Consider the following 23,284-nt stretch of genomic DNA (forward strand, 5'->3'; position numbering starts at 1 on the left):
CAGAATTGCAGAACCAGTTCTAAGTGGTAAACTGCCAGCTGGAGACCACAAGACCAGGAAAGTTGAGCAACATCTTGATAGTCCTGCAAACATGCTTCTGGCTCCCCCAGGCAGTGCACTGGGTGGTCCATTGACACCTTTTAAGGAATGTCCCCCTGGAAGAGGCAAGATGCATTTTTATTGTCAAGAAGTATGGAAGAATCAGGGCTCCAGATTCTTCTTAAGAACTTGTTTGGAAGACCCACCTGCTCTCCTTTTACTAAGGGTCCTCTGCTCAAAGAAAGCCAAAGTGTCCAGGGGCTTCTGCCAGTGAAAAGGCCTCGAAAGCAGGTCAGAAATGACTGTTTTTAAGAATGCAAGAGCCTCCTCCACCCAGACATGTTGGTACGAAGAATACCAGGTATTGGGGTAGCCAGCTTTTTGGTGCCTGCAGAGTATAAGAATGGAGGACGGAGTTTGCACAAAAGGAATTCATTTCACACAGGTTTTGGATGTTTCCTCCACCCAGGAGCCTTTGCTTTTGGCAGACATGGGAGTCCAGTTTTTGGTGGCTGGCATAGACTGTGACTGATCTACCAACTTATTTCATTCACTCTTTGAGCTAAATCTATGGTCTACAGCTTCTCTGGCTCTTTGCTTCAGATGTCCCATTAGTTTGTGTCTATTTCTCAGTCCTCCTGATGTTGAGTCTAACTGAAGCTATGAAAGAGCTAATGGAAGCAAAGTTTTCCCTGCCCTCGAGGGTTAGGCTGTGTAATCCTTTGGGAGGTGGGAAGGGCTTTGGTTTCCGGAAGATGAAAGTTCCTGTTTTCGGCACCTCTCCCTATTTCTTTCACTGGTTCATGTTTTTGCAAAGCCTTTCCCTCTGGCCTCCATGAAAGGCCAGGAAGCATCAATACAAGCAATCTCTTACTCTTCCTCAAGCCAATGCCCTTGGAAGGTGCCCTTAGGTCTGTTTATGGAATGAGGAAACAGACCCATAAAGTTATATAACTCTTCTCAGGTCACATAGCTCTTGTGTTAGGACTGGATTCAAATTCAGTTCTGGCACCCTGAGCTTTGGCTTTGTGCTGTGTCTTGTCTTCTAACCTCCAGGGAGGGATTTTTAAGTTAAATAAAATCCAAAGCATTTCCTCCGGGTTGTTCCTTGGCACCACAGGAGGCCTGGGGCTTGAGGGGAGGTGAAATCTGTTAAGACTTGCCTGATAGAAAACTAGGGAGCTCCTCCCTGGAAATGTTACATCTAGATATTTAGAGGAACCAAAGGATCACCCAGCACACCATCCCTCTTGTGCTTTTTGCTAATGAGAAGCTGCAGATTAGAGAAGTTTAAAGATTTCCCCAGATCTTGGTGCTACACAGTGGGGGCCTGAGACACTCCCCACTCTTCCCCAGTGCCTGCTTCCAGACAGAGCAGGAGTGAAAGGCTCCATATGGGAACGTTTTGGAAATGCAAAGAAATGGGGAACTCTTCAGACTGGAGCCATGAGGGAAGGGATAAGCCTGGCCTGGAACAGTTCATGAGAGGCAGATCTGCAGGCTAAAATGTGCAGACCGTGTGTAATAACTGACTCTATTCCTTTCAAACACCCACATAGTTCTGGGACCCACAGATGAAGCCACCCACTTTAAAATTTATTGAAAATATTTCACTTTTATTTCTAGTGTTTCAAAGGGTCTGGGAGGGGACCTTTCACTCTTTTCTTCTGAGGGGTGGAGAGGGAAGCTCTGCCAAAGCCATGGCAGAGCAGGCTGCACATCTAGCCTGATTCCCTGATCTGCAGCGCCCCCTCAGAACACAAGGACGTTTGTAGGCTTGTGGGCATGAATGACCAGGCTGGCAATTACAGGACTCAGGTGAACTGAGCATGAAGGAATCAAGGGCAACTTGAAAACTACACCTGGCCACAGATTAGAGGGGCTTTAGCCCATTCCGTTCAGGGGTCCAGAGCTGCTTGCCTTTGGCGGGGACATCTAGAGTGGTCAGCTCGGGGACGAGGTGTTGTGCTGCAACAGGGCTCAGAGGAGGCTGGGGACCCCACTGATGTTAAGACCATGCCTCTAGGAGATCATTTCGGCACTTGCTTTTGCTTCTTTCAGCCAGTTTATGCTTCTCAGGGTTTCAGGCTGTGACAAGTGTCTGACACCAGCAGAGTTCTGGATCCCCTAAAACGAAAACCTTCCGGTGTGTTGGAGTGGGGCTCACCTTCCGGCCTACGGGGCTCTGGGAATCCCATTATGGGAGAAATGAGGCACCCTGCTCTCTTGGCTGTGGTGGTAAAGCTGTGGGTGGAGCGCAGCATCCTGGCCACTTCTTCACCTAAGTCAGGTAGTGGCTTCTAGCATCACAGCTGAGTAGAGCTCTGGACTAGGAGCCCAGCCTCCAGCCCCTCCTGTTCTTCCGCAGGGCACACGGCCCGGATGCAGTGCTGATGGCTGAGGGCAACCCTCCCACTGAGCTGACACAGGCGCAGATGCTGCACATCGCCCAGCAGATAGCTGCCGGAATGGTCTACCTGGCATCCCAGCACTTCGTGCACCGTGATCTGGCCACCCGGAACTGCCTGGTTGGGGAGAACCTGCTGGTGAAAATCGGTGATTTCGGGATGTCCCGGGATGTGTACAGTACTGACTACTATCGGGTGAGTAGCTGACCCAACAAGGAGCCGCTCTTTCCTTTGGAAGCCCCATCGTATTCACGTGCTTAGGCTGGCAAGAGCAAACATCACAGATTAGGGGACTTCATAGAAATTCACTCCTACAATTTTGGAGGCTGGATGCCTAAAACGAAGGTGGTGACCGGTGTGATTTCTGCCAAGGCCTCTTGCTGGAACGCAGGTGTTTGCTTTCCTTTGATATCCTCCATGACCTTCATTTTTTGTTTTTATATGTATGAGCTTTAAAGAGAGCCGTTACATCTAAATTTCCTCGTCCTATAAGGGCAGCAGTCAGATTGGATTAGACCCTGCCCAATTGGTCTCATTTTCCCCACATCACCTCTTTGAAGTCCTGCTCCAAATGCACTCATATTCTAGGGTACCGGGCTAAGGTGTTCAACACATAGGGCGATACCTTCTCTGCACTTTCCTTCTCTTTCTAAAGTGGTGTGTGACATCTCCAAGAGAAAAATTCTCAGCGTCAAATTTTCCAGGATGTTCCTTGAGGGCATGAGGATCAAAGATTTAACCTGGAACTTCAGTTTGAGACTGTAAAATAATACCAAGAGATGATGAGGGTTGAATTAACATGAGCTCTTTCCTGTAAATACTAGTACTCTGGGTTTTGGAAGTTCCTCACAGAACCATCTTGAATTAAAGCGATGAAACATTTTATATCATAAAGGGAGGGGTTCCATGGCTCTAGCCAGCCTGCTCTGAAACAGCCCCATCTGGCCTGCTCAGTGGTCCAAGGATTAAAGTCACAAAGGGGTGGACTTACAGGCCATGGTTTAAATTCAGTGATTACTTGTAGTTGATGTACTCTGAGGATTTCAGACCTGTCAACTGTGATCTTGGAACTTGGGTATGAAGACAGGAAACATTTCTGGACCTGGAAGTCTGAAGGTTTGGAGTGGTCTCAAATCTCCATTTGATAACAGCGTCACTTTACTTTCAGGGGGGTAGAGGTGGTGCCACTCTTCGCCTGTGTTCAGCTCAAGGGTATTTCTTTTTGAAGAGGTGTCTGGCTATGGCCCTTCCATAGCCAACTTTGCTACGATCAATTTAAGAAAGCGAATCTGTTTCTTTGCTACTCATTCTTCTGCTGATTGTTGTGTGGTGGTTTCTTCTTAGACATCTTGGTGAGCATTGTTCACATTCACTGTGCTGAGAATGAACAGAGATCAAATTGGAGAGGATCATCTCGGATATTTACAGGCGATATGGGCAGTCTTGCTCTTAAGTGTCTAAAATAGAACTTTGAAACACACGTATTGAGTTTGAAAGCTTATTCCAGGTGTCTGAAATACAGTTGATATTTTACTTATCAATAGGTATACGTACTCTATTAAATTTTGCTTCATGGGTGGGATACAGTGGATGAGTGTCTCCTGGTTTCCGAAGATGAAGAAACAGGTGGGTACTTCCCTGAAGAAAGGTTTTGCTGATCTTGATGAGCATATACAGGAAGAACATGTGCTCCAAGAAATAGCTTCTTTTTTATTTTTTATTTTTTTAATATTTTAAAAATTATTTAGTTAATAACCACATGATTAGAAGAAGCATTTTATTACAGCTTTAACATATTCAATAACAATTTCCAAAGCAAAGATACGTCTCTTTCAAAAGTGGCTGTAAATTTTTAGGTTCACAGTTGAATTAATACAGTTATACAATATTGAACTCAGTATAAACCCTATAAGACATAAAATTGAATGAGGTTTTAACCTTTAAAAAAGATCTCCATTTCATTTTAAAATATGCTGTTTCCTACAGAAAGACTCATTTTTAATGCTACTAACACTTAGATGTTTGCATGTGCGTCTCTTACCTCTATGTATCTGATTATTACTAGTCACAGTTGGTTACACTTGGATCCTTGGCACCTGAGTATGGATATAAAGTTATCAGGTAGATTTCAGTGGTAATGGTTATCACCTCTACTCATGAACATGAAGTAAATTTTTATACTTCTTCCTCATGTATAACTCATTTTCTTTTATTGGTTGATTTTTTGTGTGTGCATATCATACAGAACATCCCAAACAATCTTATTCATCTATATACCCACTTCCCAAATGGCACCCTCCCATAGTCCCCCACTGGTGCCCATATACTCTGCCATCCTGTTACTATCCACCGTGTTGTCAGCACCCCCAGCCATTCCCCAGTGCTTGTCCATCCGCTGACTCTAGTCATCCTATCTAGAGTTCCTTGTTTTAGGAAGATCAGGCTGTTCTTCATCTAGCAGCAATCAATTGTCAATATTCCTTTAGATAAGACTGGGGTCTGCTGTTCATTATCCCAGTTCTGTGCTGAGTTACTGTCTGGGAGTCTCTTGCACCACCTTGCCCAACCACTCAAAGGAAGGTACCTCCTGTCTGGCATTGTTTCTTATTATGTAACCTTTAGCTATACACATGGACTCTTAAAAACTCCACAGCATTGTATACTTTAAAAGGGGAAATATTTTGATGTATGAATTGTATCCCCACCAAAGAAATCTTGATAAAGAAAATGCTAGCATAGTAGCCATCTTTATAAGTTAATCTTCAACACTGGTGCATTATTTAAGCACTGGTATTTGTAGTCTACCATCTATTATTATCGTTTGTTTAGAAAATTCTCCACTTATATAACAAGATCCTGAAGTACTTCCTACCAAATTGATTGGTGGAAACAATGATTCCTGGTTTCTTTATGTGTTAAATGTTCATGGACCTGTCCTAGTAATCATGATCTGTGCCTCAAAAGTCACAGTAGGGAGCTGGAGAGATGACACAGCAGTTAAGAGCACTTACTGCTCTTGCCAAGGACTGGAGTTTGGTTCCCTGAACGCACATGGCCACTCACAACCACATGTAACACCAGTGCCGGGGAACTGAAGCCTTCTTCTGCCACCCCTCCCCACAAGGGCACTGCATGCATGTGGTACACATAAAGTCACACAGGCGCACACACACATACACATAAATAAAAAGAATAATAAATCTGAAAGAAGTCACATTAGCTTCATCAATCCGCAGCCATTACTCAGTGCAGTTGCAAAGTCTGTACTTTCGTGGGTTTTTTGCTGGTTTTCCACATTCAAAATGTGGAAGAGGTACTAGCTTTTCATTGGCCTTTAACAGACTTGGAAAAAAAGCAGGTCAGAATAATAGATGGAAGATCTGACAATTGGATAACAAAGTAGGGAAGCAAAGAAATGATGTATTTTATTTCATCTTTTCTAAAATTTCAAAATGATAGCTCACCTTTTGGTTTCATGAAAGTACCTATCATGGTAGAGCTGGTTTGGAGGGCATTTTCACTTACTAAAGTAGCACAGCATGGAGCACACTCTGCTGCATATGTACGATGTATGATCAGAACATGCTGCTTGGTTTTGCAGAGGTCTAATGCATCTGCTGTGGTGGTATCCCAGCCTTGCCTTCACATGAAGCACCCTCATGCAGAAGCTTAATCGGAAACCCATCACCATGGTGTCTCCTCATGTCCTCTGCCACCATCTCTGGGTCATGGGCTTTCTTATGGTCGATGTTTCTCTTTTGCCAGCACCTTACACAAGTGTTTCCTCAGTATTTTCTTCCTGTGTTTCAACAGCTTGTACCATACACTAAAGTGAGAAGGTGACATTTGACGTCATCACCAACATCAAAAATTCTTTCAGCAATAGAGAAGTTTGAGTTAGCCTAGGGCATCTTACACGGAAGGATGATGCTCTGAAATGGAGTCAATTAGATTGGGAAGTAATGGGTTCCTTCTCTTTAAGAAAGTTCTAGTTCTACTCAGTGCCTGAATCTTCTGCTCGTGGGGGCTTGTGTGCAGCCTTGTCGGGTGGCCACGGCTCTGCTGCTGGGGGTGGCTGGTGACAGCTGTTCCTGGTTTTGAGGGAGCTGGGAACACCCGGAAGCCTAGGTCTCAAGGCTTGCACCCCATTGCAGCTGAGCTAATTACACCCTCCTAGTGAAGGAACACTGCATTTGCATCGAAACCAGCCCAACGTGGCGGGTCCAAAATTCCTCTAGCATTTATCTTCTCTGAATTTAGTCAGCAGCTCTGCAATGCCAGCCTTCAGCTTTGCTTTACGTTCCTCCTCTCCACTGGCGAACCCGACATTTAGGAACCATCAGAACCAGATTTCTGTCACACTCTGACAGGACATCACTCTGCTTGGTCATTACTCTGCCACTGTGGATCCATTGAATATTTGTTTTTAATTTGCACTTTGGTAGATTTCTATATTTGGGTCTAATCTAACATGAGCATAAATGAATGTAATCTGGTGGTGAGTGGACAGGCTCAAACATCCAACTCCTAGCTTTTAAGGCTTGCTCTGTTTGGGCTTTAGTTTTATGTAGAGGTGATAAGAAATCATTTAATTCATCTTCCACTGTAGAAGTGAGAACAGAGGACGAACAGGTAAGTTGATTTGTAATAGCTATTTCAAGAAGTAAGTGAATATAAATTAGCTAAGCAAGGCCATGTTCAGACTCTTAAAATGTTAAAATGATACCAAATAATGAACTAAGAAATCATTACTGGATGCTCAATGCAAGTTTGCTGTGTGCAGAGAAAAAAGAATGTGTTGTTCTAAAATAATCCAGGTGACATAGCAGGCAGCTAGCATCTGCTCTCCTCACTCTGCCCATGATGGGGTGAGAAGGCTAATGAACTAAATAGAGAGAAGCCAGTATAATATAAGAACCAGACGAGCAGACAAACGTCAATCAGAAATTCACTGCCACACTTTGGTCTTCAAAAAGAATGTGTTTATTTTTAAGGAATATTTTTTATGTAATGTGAACATTTCTAGATAGAAAGGTAGGTAGTTAGGTAGGTAGGTAGGTAGGTAGGTAGGTAGATAGATCATTCTAAAAATGCTTTTAGTCTCTTGTTTTGTGATATATAAATATTATTCCTTCTGTAAGGAGCAGCATAAGAGGCAATTCTAGCTTCTTCTCTCTCACTCCCTACAAGCAGGGAACTCCTTACAAATCTGTGACCCTCCATTACATCATGCAAATAGGTAGAGCGCTATGTGCCTGCAGTTAGCTCGTATCTATTTCCCTCTCCTAGTATACAGGAAAGTCAGGGACAAGTTGCATTTTCACATCTGCACACTGGTTCTGTGCATGGCTTTAACTAAGTGGTTGGTAAATAACTGTTGAGCAAGACATCCATTAGGAAGATGATGTCACTTTAGCTCTGGAGGCGAATTCAAAAGACACTCAGCTTTGTCTCTGCACAGCTCAGATGAGTGTTGACCTCAGAGAGGGAAGCCAGGCTGTGGAGATGTTCTTGTCTCCGATGATTTCTTGGCAGTAAAGACATAAAGACTAAGATTACTTCCACTGAAGATTATAGCACGACAACTTCCTCTGGGATATTATGTCTGGAACACTTGATACCAGACCCAGTGTTCATTTCAAGGGACAACTCAATCCCTTCCTGAAAGCAGGATGTCCTTTGTGTCATTAGCTCTCATTTGCATGTGTCATTTCCCATTTTTTCTGTCACTATAAAATACTTACAATGACTCTTATCTTTCACATGAACCTTTCTGGTTGGGCTGTTTTTGCTTAGAGTCACCTCAGAAAAATAAGAGATTATTTATCCTATGAAATCATCTTCAATCCACGCCTCTATCAACACTGAGAACACACTTCAGAGGAACCTGTCTCCCAGAGAGAAATCAGAACACTGAGTTCAGACTAATTCTATATTAAGCTAGATTTGCATAAATTCTTTCAAGTTTCTAAGTCAGTTTAATTTGTAGTCAAGCTTTCCTAAGAACTTTTACATATGTTTGAAGTTCTAACAGGGTAAGGGTAAGAGTCCCCTCATTCTTTTATTCATTCGTTAAATGATTTTATCTGTTCAATATATATTTAAGAAACAAATACTGTAAAGTATAGTGAATACAAAAGGTGTCTAGATACAAAGGCTCATGAGATCTTGTTGGACATTTCAATATAACCAGAGAAATGTTGCCCTGGAGATACACACTAATGATCCAAAGAGGTGCCTACTTTGGAAAATCAGAGTGGAATCCTCAGAGAAGCATCTGGTTTGGTATTTAAGATGTACACTTCAAATTGTTCTATTGTTGAGAAGGCCCTTGACCAGGACAGAGCCGACAGGGGAGGCACATACAACAGAATATAGGGAGAGATGGCAGGGTAGACATCATGTGTGTGGCCAGGGCATGGGGACTCCTTTGCTGTGCACCCAAGCCATCTTGGCTTCTTGGTCATACCTACAGCTTTGGACTCATCTTTTGAGCTGCAAAGAGCCAATGAGAGTTTCTACATTAGGAAATGCTTTCGGATATACCATGTGATCTATGTAAAGAGAGCCTCCTACAAAGGCCAGCATCCCCATGCATGTGCCTGCTTGTTCTGCCTAAAGCAGTCTCTTAAATTCAGTCTATGAGCTGACACTGGGTGTGCTTTGGTAAGAGAGCTCCGTGGTCCCAAGTCAGTGTTCTTACTGAACAAGTCCTCAATAGCCTTTCATCTGTCACTGTGCCTTGTGACCTCTTACCAAGAAAAATAGAAAGTCGCAGGAGCCAGCATAGATCAGCTGGCTTGGTGATGCATTGTCTAAGCTTTCTGTCCCATCCACATCCCAGCTAATGAAGACTGTTAAGCAGGAGTGGGGTAAGTTTTGATTTTCGGTCTCCTGAGGCTCTTATTCTTGAAATCATCCATTTTGTATACACAGACATGCCGCATTCACAAGTTAAGTGTACTTCTGGTGCACTAGGAATGCACGTGTGGAAGAACAGCACCGCCCACTAGCTTGGGCTGCTCAGGACCATGATGCTTCCTGGGAGGACACCTCAGCAGGGACTGTCTGTCTCTACATCCTATGTTTGAAGCTGTCACTCCACTGCTTTCTCTGTGGTATTCTATGTTTTGCATCACCCATTCTAGAGCTGCTTTAAGAAGGAAGCTGGTGGCCAAGAGCTAGCAGGGCTGTAAAGAAAAGAGCATCAGATTTTAGCCTCAAGACAAAAGTTCATTACCTCTGTTTTTCCTTTACTAACCTTGTGATCATAACAGTTAGGAATGTATTTAACCAAAGGTAGTAGTGTATACTCCTAAAAGTAGCTAAGCAGATAGGGAGTCCTTTTGCTCACATGGCAGGAAATTCACAGGGGCATAGTTGCAGTTAGTTAGTCAGAGACCTTCTAATCTCCAAGCTACAGACTGGCACTCAGACTTTCCTGGTCCTTCCCTCCTGGCTCTAGTTGGCTTCACCAACCACAAATTTCAAGACTGAGCTCAGAGGAGGAAGGAGGCAGATGCTTCAAGAAGCACAAGAATTCTCCCAGCATGCTTTTGCCCAGTAGAAATAATCTTTCCCAGAACACCCTTCTTCAAAGGCTTCTTTTTACACTTCAGTGGCCAAAGATATATGAATACTAAGGGCTGAGCTCACTTGCCAGAGATCAATGGCTTCTTATCAAAAACCTAGACAGAGCTCGGATTTGATTTGATTATGGGAAAAAGGAAATGAATGACTCTGGGCTAAGAAAATGGTCTGTCACACTGACCTTATATTTCATGATGCTCCCCATTTCCTTATTTGCAGTGAGTTCTGGCCTTGACCATGTTTTGTGAGCCATGAATTGAAGTGATAGAGTCATTAGTGAAAAGAGAAGCGCTGGGACTTCCCTGTGAGCAGTTTTATGGCGACACCTTTTCCTGTGGCTTCTTTTTTTTTTTTTAATTTTATGTGTGTGAGTGTATTGCCTGCATGTATGTGAGTGCACCCATGTCATTAAATGACGCAGAGGTCAGAAGAGGGCTTTGGATTCCCCTGGAACTGGAGTTAAGGACAGTTCATAGCTGCCATGTGGGTGCTGGGACTTGAACCCAGGTCTTCTGCAAGAGCAGTCAGTGCTCTTAACCGCTGAGCCATCTCTCCAGTCCCTCCTCTGGCTTCTTAAGAGTCTCTTGGTCTCAGAGAATTTGATGATGATGCTCCTTCTGGGTCCATCCATGGTTTTTATGCTTGGGTTCATTGGATTTCTTGGATTTATGGCTGATAGTTTCCATTAGTTTGGAAACATTTTTATAATTATTTGTTCAGCTATTTCTTCTGTTCCTCCCCATTACATGGCTCACTGAGTTCCTTGTAGTTTTGCATTCTTTTTTTCTCCGTTTATTTCACTTTGGAAAGTTTCTACTGTTAGGTTTTCATTTCAGTCATCTTTTCTCCCACAATGTCTGACTCCCCTTCAGTCTCTTCTCACTTTATCGCTTGTGCTTTTCATTTCTAGAAGTTAATATGAGTTTTTTCTTATCACCCGAGTCTCTAGGTTTTTACACAGGTGGAATATAGTTCTAATAAATACTTCAGTGTATTTGTCTATAATTCTGCATCTTCTGGGTGAATTTCAGTTAATTCAGTTTTCTCTTCAATATGGCTCATGTCTTCCTGGAATGCCTACTAATTTTGTACTGGATGCCAAGCATTGTGACTTTTCCTTACTGAATACTTAATGATTTTGTATTCCCATAAATACTGCTGTGCTTTGTTCTGGAATGCAGTTTCATTTCATGGGAGCAGTTTAATCTTTTTGTGTGCTACTGGTGAAATTTCCCAGGGCAAGCTAGAGCAAGCCAACTTATAGGGCTGACAGATCCTGCATACTCTGCCCCGAACTCTAGGAGGCACGAAATCTCCATTCTGCTCCATGGAAACCAATACCACTCCTAGTCCTGTGTGAGCACCAGGCCCTATCTCCTCCAGTCATTTTTTGCAGTTCTCTGCACAGCCATGGACAGTGTCTTCACACACAGTTCAGTGCTCACTGACACCTTGGAAAGCCCTCGGTAGGTCCTCGGTGCTCTCTGCAGCTGCTTCTCCTCTTTGGCATTCTGTCTTTGTAACACTAACCACCATGATTTCCCTAGACCCTCAGATCTAAATCCTCTCTTAAGTCACAAAACTGAAGCCAAGGAACATGTTAGTCAGTTTTTTTTTCTTCATTTCTGTGACCAAATCCCTGAAAGAAACAACTTAAAGGAGAAACAATTTCTAGTAGCATCAGATGTGTCCGTCTATCCTGTCACAGCAGAGCAGTTCACATCATTCTGGAAAGGATGGAAGGGAAGAAGAGGATGGGGAGAGACAGAGAGAGGAGACAGAGATGACAAGAACACAGAAGGAAAGGAGAAAAAGATGGGGGGTGAGGAAGAAGGGAGGGAGGGAGAGAGGGAGGAAAGGAAGGAGGAAGAGAGGAGAGAGAGAGAGAGAGAGAGAGAGAGAGAGAGAGATTGAGAGAGAGGTGTACACTGGCTTTTTCCTTCCCCCCTTTTATTCTGTCCAGACGCAGCCTTTAAAAGGAAGGTTCCGCCCACATTAGGGAAGGCCTTCCCTCTTCAGCTGATTCTCTCTGCAAACACCCTTACCGGCACACCCAGAGCTGTGATTTACTGATCTCCTTGATGTTCCTCAATTCGATCAAGTTGACAGTTAAGATTAACCATCTTGTGGAACTTTCTCTGAATGAACCAGACTTGAGCAATCACCTGACACCCCACACTCTCAGGAACACTATCCTTCATGATGTTTGTGGTGTAGTGTGGAAACAGTTTACATTTGGGTTGCTCTGGGTGTGAAGGGCTCTTCCCTCTCGTTTCCTGGAAGCAGAAGGCGGTTGCCATCTCTCTTTGTGATGAGTGTGTCATTTCAAAAACTCATCAGTGAGCTACTCACAATCTGCAGTAAAGAGAAACAAGTTCTCTTGTCTTTTTTAAATAGCTACTTCCTGTGAAGATTTTTCCCTTTTTTAATTAAATAACTCACATTTACATAATACTTCTACAATTAAAGTTTTCCTGCCTACACAAGATGATTTCTTAAGTAGGGGAGTAGATTTTCTCCATCTCCAGTGAGTACTGAGCAAGAGGAAATTATCTCAGCCTACTTGTTACTTCTGAGAGATTTCTCAGGCTCAAAATGTGAACTGGTTCAAGAAGGCACTGGAAAAAAAAGTAGGGGCAGAATATTGATAACTTTCCACAGTTCTCCTAATCTCTTGGTTTGGGCCTTATGCTCAGCCTTGGGACAGGTTAGACAGGCAAAATGGATTAATTCTAGATAGTATTTCGTGTTGCTACTTAACCATGCCTCTTCAAGACATGTCCTGTTCCCTAAGGAAAATCACACATCTCCGTGAGAGAAGACACATGAATGGTTCATTCCAATACTAGGAAGTAGGATAGATGCTAAGGAGGGTAAATTGAATTTGGGGGAGATGTGGGAGGAATCTTCAAAATTCTATGGGAAAAATTGTACTTGGCCTAGTCCTTAAAGGGAGAAAATTATTATATACACTGTTCTGTATATTATGGTATATATTATGCACTATTCCATATGACTGAAGTTATAGTCAAGACCTGATTGCAAATGAATTAGAACATGCACACAATTACACATGTTCTAATTTAAACTCTTAAGTGTAATGCATAGTGCCAGACACATATCGGATTCATCCTGATCATGCTAAAAAGAGATTCCAGAAAACATTGTACAGTATTCTTCTTTCAAGGTGAGGATGTCTTCTTCTATTCTGTATTATGATTCTCTCAATCTCTATAACTCCGTCAAACATCTATGCTATGCTCCAATAGGTATTCCAAATTTCCTCTTTCTCTATTTGTCCATCCATAAAATGACCAGAACTTACTACAAGAAGCTAACCTAACACGAGGTACATTTAACATATTAGAAACACATGAATTTACCCTCTGCAGCCTGACAACAGCTTTCCTTGCTGGTCATCCACTGGTGACCACTGCTTAGTAGAGGTATACAGACAGTCTGAGGAGTTCTACTTGCCAGATAAGGCAAATTCAGAATTGGCCTCCACTAAAAAGATTATCAGAAGCTGGAGACTAGCTCCATCAGTAAAGTGCTTGCTAGGTAAGCATGACAAACTCAGTTTGAGCCCCAGAATCTGTGTTTTTTTAAGGGTTAAGCATGGTGGTACATTCTTCTAATCTCACCCTGGGATTCTAGAGACCACTGGCCAACCAACCTAGCTTAATCTGTAAGAGACCTTGTCGCAAACAAAAAAACAAACAAACAAAAAACAAGGTGGATGGTATGTGAGAAACAACACTCAAGGTGATCTCTAGCTCCACACATACATGCACACAAGCACATGCAAACATACACATAAGAATAAACACATATACACAAAACAAAATTTCTTCTAAGCTGTGATCTTGAGAAAATCTCTCAAATGCTTTTCACTACCACACAGTTCCCAAACTTAACAACACATATGAGTATCAGGAAGTTTGTTTATTTTCAAAACTTCACCCTGAGCATCTATGTTAAGATCAAATGGTAACTTTACAACTACCCTTAATCATCAAGCTTCAAAAATTGGCCAGGAAAGTCAGGCCCTGTGGTAGGAGCCTGTAATCCTAGCTTCTTGGGAGACTGATGCAGGAGGATTTAAGTTTAAGGCCTGACTGGATGACAGTGTACATTCAAAGCCAACCCGAAGACGACTTAATGAGACCTTGTCTCAAAACAAAATTGTTTAAAGGGCTAGGGATGGAGCTCGGTGGAGCACTAGCCTAGCATACAAAAGGCCTAGTAACACCCAGTACAGAGGCAGTGGTGAGGGAGCAGACTACATACTGTTAAAAATTCTCCAGCGTGATCGTCTATTTTCCTAATGGAGATGGCCTTACAATCATAATACACAGAGTGTTAGGACTTCCAGTGGGAAAGGCCCTTTGAATTTTAGTCGCTGACATTCAACCACATCCTGCTGTCTCCCATCAGAAAGCAGATTCTTTGAGTCTTGCCATTTTCCAATGAGCCGGAAATCTGTTTCTTCTGATCAGTTTGTGAATGACTGTTATTTGGGAATCTCCCCTCTTATCCTGGGAGGTGAGCTTGGCTTATTCTCTAGATAGGTATTGTTGAAGACTTCATGAGTATAGCTATGCACACCATAAACTGAAGGTTGAAAGGGACGCCGATGTCTCTGAACAGAACGGCCAGAGCTCCCTGCCCAGCGGTCTAGGCAGCCCCCTGCTGGCCGCCTCTGTCACTGCAGGGTTGTATCTGTGTGGGTGACTCGGTGGGGGCCTTGAGCAGGAAAAGCAAGAAAAGGCTTGTGAAGAGTCAAACAGCTTGTCAAGGTATCCTTGTGGGTGTCTGTATTGAAGTGTCACAGTATGAAGGCTTTTTATTAGCAGCTATTTTAGAAGCTGAACACTGAAATGGAACAGTTTCTTCCCTACATGGCACTTCCAGGCTGGCTGCCTCCCTCACCACCCTACGACAGCAGCCTTCTCATAAGGGGGTGGAGAACATGACGCTGGATCCTTTGACGGCAGAGCCTGGCTATGTGGCCCACGCCCTGAGCCCTGGAGATAATTTGGTTCATTCACATGCTGCTGATGACGGGGACGCAGCAGCCAAGGCTGCGGAGGATGGGGGCTCGTGCTTCGCCTTTGCGCACAGCCCGGAACCTTCCTGGCTTTGAATGCGTTTGGAGGGATTGATGCCCTGTGTGAAGGGCAGAGAAGGAGCACTTAATGGAAGGAGAAACCAGGGCCGGTGAGGTCTGGTATCAAGGAGTGTTCTGCCAGCATAGTTCAGCAGTTGCCTAAACTCTTCACAGCTCTCCACCAACAAGTAGGGGATTTCTTTCTAAAAACTCAATAGACTTCATTGTAATAAACAACTATGACCTGAGGAGGCTCCTTTCGGTACCCTGGAGAATTGATGCTGCATCTCAAGAAAGAGTATTTGTACTCCTTTGTAAGGCAACTTGATGGAGCCATCTCAACTGCCTGCTATCATTTTATGTTTTTTGGTCTCACTGTGTAGCCCAAGCTGGCCTGGGGGTCTCCATCCTCCTGACTCAGCATCTGAGGACTGGACTGGATGATACAGATGAGGAAAGTAGCTCAGTAGAAGTCACTCTCCTGAGGTATCCTAGAGTTGCAAGGCTTCCCTCAGCCCACTTCCCTGGGAGGTGTAAAGGGTTACCTGGTGTGCTCACAAAGCTCCCTTCTTCAAGATCATAGCAAGAACAGTGGCTGACTATGCAGAAAAAGCTATGAATCTGATTGGTTGGACGAGTAGAGTAAAAGGGATACTTTAAATTTCAGAACCAGCATTTTTTTGGTTAGGAAGGGGTTCAAAGAACAGTCTGCTCCTCTTCTTTAATGGCAGAATTAGGGTCTTTCACCTGACCTGATAGCTGTTCAGCTTTGAATCGTTTCCAAATCTAGTACATAGACCACCAAACAGGGACCTGGGTCTGTTTCCTTTTTCAGAATGTATACACAGTATGACTGATCAGCTGGTTTGATCAGCTTCTCCGGTCCTTACTACCCAGCTTACTAAAATGACAAGGTCTGTTCTGCCTGCCACCCCTGTGCTGTCACGAAACCCCTGTGGAACCTATACAGTGCTGATTGTGCATTGTTCTTAGCACTCTTGTTCTCACTGGTGAGCAGAAGCCCTGAAGCCCTGCTGCACAGGCTGGGCTCCGCCTTGTGTGTTTGGAGGGCAGATCTCTCTGATTTATGCAGCCTAAATAAATCTAGGAGCAGTTCTCAGGAGTGTGAGCACTGTCTCACATCTTTTTAGATGATTCCAGAAATATACAGTACTTGCCACACTTAGCTTCTCTTTACGTCTCCTGGATTTTATGCTATGTCTTGCCAGAGATTTGCCACAAGTCTCCATATACTACTGGCCAGCACTCTCCAGCTACAGTGATATATGTGAGGTTTTCAGGAATGTTAAAGGGCTTGTCCAGACCTCTGACTGCCTGTTCACCTGTACTGTGCTTCTTCCACCATGACCTTCCTGGCAACTTCAGCAATTACTGCTGAAAGCACCTTCCCAAAAACATATTAAAAGATTTATTTATTTTGATTCCATGTGTGTTAGTGTTTGCCTGCATGTACATGAAAGTGCACCACATGCATGCCTGGTGCCTGTGGAGGCCAGAAGAAGGTATTAGATCCCCTGAAACTGGAGTTACAGACAATTGTGAGCCACCGTGTGGGTGCTGAAAGCCAAACCCTGTCCAAGACCAACAGGTGCTGTAACTACTGAGCCCTCTATCCAGACAATGAAAGCACATTTTAACACGGTGTGATGTGCCTCCTCTGACTCTTTGTGGTTGGCTCAGAACTATCACCATTTGCTTACCTTTTGTCAATCATCCTGAGTCATAACGATTTGTCTGAGCACGAAACACATGTCACAAACAGAAGCCATCGTTGGATAAGGTACACACATTATAGAATAAGCTAGACTTGGATAGTACAAGAAGGACTCAGGCCTTTAGCACTTCGGAGAGGACAGGAACTCCTGTGTCAAAGTAACACTTTAAATGTTAAAATAAACAGGATTATGAAATAATACAATTAACTGGTAGCAAAGTTATAAATGTTAAAAATGTGATGTGATTTTACACATTTATAAATGTTAAAAATGTGATCTCAAAACATTGAATGAGATCTTGGGACAGGTGTAAAGTGATGAGCATAAAAGATGCTTTGGAGCATCTGCAGCAGCAGAGATGTGACATTAAAGCACCTGACTTCTATGGGTGCAAATCTTTGCAGATTCTGCCCATACCACTATACTTTGTTGCCCAATGTCAATAACTAAAAGCAATATTGAATTTAGAGAGTAATGATTAAAAGAAATGTTGAATTTAAAGATTTAGAAATTAGGTGCTGTCTAGGTTTATGGAAGTCTATGAATCCAATCCACAGAATGCTCCAGGCTCTGTGCCTTGTAGGTAAAGGATCCCTGTGCTTGAGCAGAATAGAACAACGCTCATTATGCAGGTGCCATGGGGCTCTGCTAAGAGAATTCAGTGACACCCAAAGCACGGGGGAGGGGGAGCATCACAATGCAGACAGCACAGAGCCAGACCTTCCAAGTTCAAGTTGCATTTCCACTTCCTATCAACCATGTGACCTTGAGTGGAATACATAACTCTGAAGACTTAATTTCTTCAAATTTAAACTTCGATAACAATATTTTCACTGACAGATGTTGTAAGAATTGTCATAGCTGAGGCAGTACCTCTCTTGCAGTGGGCTTGCATGTGAGCTCTCAGTATCATAATTATATGTGAACATAGGAAGAGGCTAGCTCATAAACCAATACTATGAGAATGAATGGCAGATCTGGCCAAGCTGGCATCAAACAAGGCATGCACACATGCGTACTAGGTTAGCCATGAACTCAGCTTGCATTTCTCCACCTTTCGGGGGCTATTTCAAGGGACCTTGCCCAGAGCCTAGATGAAATCAGTATACTTCCTGCCCAAGGCCATCCCTTGTCCTCTCTAACAAGGAACCAGATGGTCATTTGTCATGGCCTCATCTTGATGAGCCCATGTTCCCTTTGGTCAAACATCTTTACAGTTTGTGTTAAAATTCAATCTGGAATAAAAGTCAAATTTAGTCATCCATTGTTCTCACATGATTATCTCTTCTACCATTTTATTTCACATTTTCAAACCCTTGCTTCTTCTATCCAAAGAAACACTAAACCCCTAGTGTTAAGGAATATAAGCTGGGCTGCTCCCTAGTTATGGCTAGAGACACATATTCCTTTAAAAGGTGGCAATTTCTATTTAAAGAGGACTTTGCCATATTTTTTGCATATTTCCTAGATTTCAGATTGTTTGGCTAGAACAGAAAATAAAAAACTGGGAGTATATAATAGTGGCTAATTTATTCACCAAATACCATTCAATATGAGCCCATTCAATGCTGAGTATCAGGGGGAAAGTGAGCAAAAGTAGATCTGGCCTCATGGAACTGACGATCCAGCTGGATAATCAAACACCTACAGACAGCCCTACAAATGTATGCCAAATGCAGCAGTGAGTGGCATGGAATGAACGTCCCGAGGGCTGTGAGGACCTGCAATGAGGAATGTGATCTGGTACGGAAGGGCTGGGGAAACTGAGGAAGGCGTCTCTTGAGTAGACTTGCAGGCTGGGTCAAAAAAAACCCATAAAACAATAATAATAAAAAAAAATAGAAAATCAACATCACTCACCCAAGGCTCAGGGACCATTGCGGAAGAGGGAGTGGGAAGATTATAAGAGCCGGGGAGGAGGGGGAAGACCATATGGAAACAGAGTCCTACAAGCTCCTGGGAACCTGCTCATATGATTCTATGGCAATGGTCTATTCATACACAAGTCCCATGCAAACTCAGGCAGACAAAAACCCAGCATAGAACTGGGGAAATGAACAGCAGTCAGACCCCAATCTTAGCTGCAAAAACATTGGCAACTGATTACTGCTAGGTGAGGAAGAGCTGATCTTCCTAAAACAAGGGACTCTAGATAGGCTGACTAGACCTCAGTGGATGGACTTGCACTGGGGAAAGTCTAGGAAACACAGACTTGACACATTGGGCCTTAACACGAATTGGGTTCCAGTGGGGGGAGAAGCTGTGGGAGGGTGCCAGTGGGGATGGGGGAATAAAGATGATTAAGATTGTTTGATATATTCTGTATAAAATACACAAAAAGTCAATAAAAACAAATTTTTTAAAAGATGTAGAAATTTGCCTCCAGGTAGGAAGGGCCTTACGAGGAGAGGCAGAGCTCAAGGAAGGAAATGAAAGTGATCAAATGTATTGTGTTAATGTTACCATGTCTTAGAAATAAAATTACATAGATGAAATGCCCTTTTATCATCTTTAGTTTGGGGGGGTTTCTATGTGATTTAGCTAACTTATCGACCGTTGCAACTCCACAATTTGTGAATTTTATTCTGACAATTAAAATAAGTTAGCATATCTCATGTCCGCACTTACTTTAGCCCAAACAGAAAGGATATCCCAGATACTGGGCTTCTGAACACACAGAAGTTTGATAGATTGTGCTTTGGGAACTAGCCGTGGTTCCAGATCCACTCTACAGTAAGCCGTCATCCCATGCCCTCCGTGCTCCTTTCAAACTTGCCAGACTTCATCAGAACTTCCAGAGGCATTGATTATGTGTGCATGGGCTGCTCTGAACAGTATTCAACTTAGATCTCATTGTATTTATGACATGAGTACTTAAGTAGTTCAAGGACCATGTCCAATAGTTTCTCCATGTTCCAGAGAAGAGAATGCCCAAATGTTGATGCTTTGAAGCACAGCTGACTGTGAGTAATGAGTGGCTGCAGTTGAGAGAAACGGGAAATGGCAAGCAGGGCAGGGAACCCAGAGAGCCCTTGATTCAACCAGGCGACTGCCTATTCTCCCAGTGCTCAACAAAACTCACCAGTCACAGAGGGAACATTCATCCAAGGGCACAGTTGATCATAACGGCCTTTCCTCATTTTCCATTCAGCATGGGAACACTGAGTGTCCTCAAATACTCCTTCAGACATGCACAAGAATTAAACAGGGATATGGCAGTGTTAGGGTCTAGATCTGAAGTGTCCTCTGTGGGCATGAGCATCTTGAACGCTCAGACTCCGACTTATGATGCTAGTTTGAAGGTTGCAGAACCTGTAGGAGGTGGGGCCTGGCTGGCAAAAGTAGGGCTAAGTGTGGGCCTTTGCTGGTGATACAGGCCTCTGGTTCCAGCACAGCCTCCGTAGCCTGGTGTGCACACATGAGCAGTGATCGTTCAGCTCCTACTTCCACATCTTCTCCACCGTGATGGACAAAGACCCTCTGAAATGATACTATGAAGCCTGATGAAGCTCTCCTCCCATTGAGGAGCTTCTGCCAGGCATTTTGTCACAGCAACATCAAAGAAATTAACACAGGCGGTCCAGTTTAGCCCCTTGCTTATATTCCAGGTTCCTCATGCCCAAAGTTTCGGAGACATACACCTCCAGACCCTGGACAGATAAGAAACCAAGCCGACCTTCCAGCAAGCATCGTACTCCCATTATTAACGGGCTCAACTCCCTGTGGCTGTGTCAACCCGGAGTGTGGTGAATCTTGATTTCTGTGCATTAGGGGGCCACCCAGGTGCCCTGGCCTGCATGAGCTTTGGGAAAATGGCAGCCTCCCTGGACCTCAGTTTCAGGGCCTTACTGATAAAATGAACACAGTATTTGTAGGATCAGATAGCTTCTAAAGCCCCTTTAGCTCTAGGATTCTAAGCTCATCCTCAGTTTCACTGAATTAAATTGGAAAAAGTGGGGATTTTTATAGCAAAATTTAAGATCAGTTCTTATAGAATTTACACAGCTAGCAGAAACCGAAGGGGGAGGGACAGAAGGGAGGGAGGAAGAAGGAAAGAGAAAAGGAAAGAGGGAAGGAAACAGAGAGGCAAAGAGGGAGGAAGGGAGAGAGTCAGAAGGAGAGAGAATGGAAAATAGGGAGGGAAAAGGGAAGGAGGTTAGGAGGGAGGGAGAGTGGAAAGGGAAGAAGCAAGGGAGAGGGAGAGAAGGGTGAAGTGAAGGAAGGAGAGGAAGGGAGAGGAGGAACATAGGAAGAAAAAGGAGGGGGAGGGAGGGAGGGAGGGAGGGAGAGGAGGAGCATAGGAAGGAGGGGGAGGGAGGGAGGGAAGGAGGGAGAGGAGGAGCATAGGAAGGAGGGGAGGAGACAGAAGCTTCTGTTGTGTTCTATGGAAGGTAAAGTTTTGCTAGCCAGCATTTTAAAATATTCGTTTCCTTATCTCATGCTCATGACCAAGCCCCATGAATCATTCAGGTTTTCCTTGGTTTTATGTATAGGAGGATTAGATGGTGTTATCTTCTATCTTTTCCTTTCAGAACAACATCCCTATGATAGCCAAAGAAATTTATTTACTCATGAGCTAGAAATTCAGTGACTGCTTTGTTCTAGTGTCTACACACATGGAAGGCTATAAGATGACAAAAGGTGCCAAGATAGCTAAAGCCCAATCACTTCTCCTTAATGATGGCCACATATGCCATCGCAGTGCAGATCGGAGTTGTGTGCTCAGCAAGGCCTCCCATCATGATGACTAGCTGGGCATGCAAAGGTGATGAAGGAACCACCAAACACAATCTTGACACTGACATGGTCTTTGCTAAATAATACACCTAGGGGAGCATGTCTTGTTGCTACTTGGTAGTTTTCAAAGTAACTTAGTATAATATCAGCATAATTAGACTTCTCAGTCTTATCAATGGTACTTTAGAGCAGATGCCCAACTTAAAAAACTCAAGTATTATCTCCTCCTCCTCCTCCTCCTCCTCCTCCTCCTCCTCATCCTCCTCGTCCTCCTCCTCCTCCTCATCCTCCTCATCCTCCCCCTCCTCATCATCGTTGTCCTCCTCCTCCTTTTCCTTCCCCTTCTCCTCTTCCTCCTTCTCCTCCTTCACCTTCTCCTCATCGTCCTCCCCCACTTTTTTCTGTTTACCACTTTGACACACTCAGGAATAAGGGCTACAATCCAGTCACTCTCTACATCTCACCAAGAACTAGCATCCTCTGTTATTCCAGTACAAAAACTGAGGAAAATGGTATTTAAAGACAGAGTTCTGTGGTTTAGAATGGTGACTTCCCCATACCATAAACCAATCCAGTTCAGTTTCTCATGGGATGTGGAAACCATCTCTCTTCCCTTGGCTTCCACCTCCTGGGGACCAGCTAAGAATATAAAAGCAGAGACTTACATCTTTTGCCTTTCTTACATCCCTTCTAGTTTGGGCTTTTCCTATGCTGGCTCAAGAGCCCATTAGGAGCTTGAGGGTTAAGGGCAGCCTGGACATCCCCTGGGTGTGGCACCTGTCCAGAAAAGAACACTACAAGAGGGAAAGAACAGTGTGGGAAAGAAATGCTCGCTTGAATGAGATCAGGATGTTCTGAGCCCTGTCCTGGGGCTGCCTGGGGTTGTGTCTTGGCAATGAGAGGAGCCACTCACTACTTCAGGCACTTTGGGAGCACCTTGGAAAAGGGCACCTCTCCCAAGTTAGCATGCACAGGGCTGCCGGCAAAGGATGGCCACCCAGGGGGAGTTCTCAGAGGAAGGAAGGCTCCTTTGAGGAGTGGTCAACCAAATATTCCCACCCCAGCACTCATACTAAGTGAAGCTTTTTTTTCCTCCTCCTTCTTTCCCAAAATGCAAATAGCCTCTTGTCCTTGGAATAAGGAAGATGATTGCTAGGCAATTGCTTCTAAGAAAAGTACTCCCCTGCCCGTTTTTCTTGACCCCTAGAACAATGAAAACTTTTCAGCAAATGAAGGCTAGATGGGGAAAAAGACATGGCGAAAATAAAAGTGGAATCAGAGATTACGGAGGCTTCGTTCATGGAGCACAGGAATGAAAATGGAGCCTTCACAGAGTTTGTTCTGCGCAGACTAAGGGTTCATTCCACTGTCGCAGTGGCAGGTACCACAAGCCAGGGTAAACCAGCTATGCCATCATTTGTAGGATGATGCTCCTGAGGGTGTGACATCATTACCAATCAGTGGGGAGTCTTGGTCTTTGGAGTCTCTGTTGGTGCAAGGCTTGGAATTACCAGCTTTAGCAAATCTCCTATTTTGCTAGGACATGCCAGGGTCTTAGCAAGAAATGCACTGAAAGTGTCTGATAGAAGAAGCTGTAGATAGAAGCCCACTAGCAGAGGTGTAGCTAGGGTTAAGGGAAAACACAAGGAATATGACCCTCTTCA

The 23,284-nt window shown here is 43.9% G+C and overlaps 1 protein-coding gene across 10 annotated transcripts in view; it reads left to right on the forward strand.

The window, feature by feature from the left end:
• Ntrk2 (neurotrophic receptor tyrosine kinase 2) overlaps positions 1-23,284 on the forward strand; it is a 385,346-nt gene that overhangs the window by 318,203 nt on the left and 43,859 nt on the right. For all 10 annotated transcript variants that reach the window (XM_008849411.2, XM_029554243.1, XM_029554241.1 and 7 more), the window contains one exon: positions 2,408-2,642. In XM_008849411.2, the coding sequence (XP_008847633.1) occupies positions 2,408-2,642 (235 nt within the window). The remainder of the gene's footprint in view (positions 1-2,407; positions 2,643-23,284) is intronic.

The sequence above is a fragment of the Nannospalax galili genome, unplaced genomic scaffold (genome assembly GCF_000622305.1).
Source record: "Nannospalax galili isolate Female #2095 unplaced genomic scaffold, S.galili_v1.0 scaffold704, whole genome shotgun sequence".
In the NCBI taxonomy this organism is placed as follows: Eukaryota; Metazoa; Chordata; class Mammalia; order Rodentia; family Spalacidae; genus Nannospalax; species Nannospalax galili.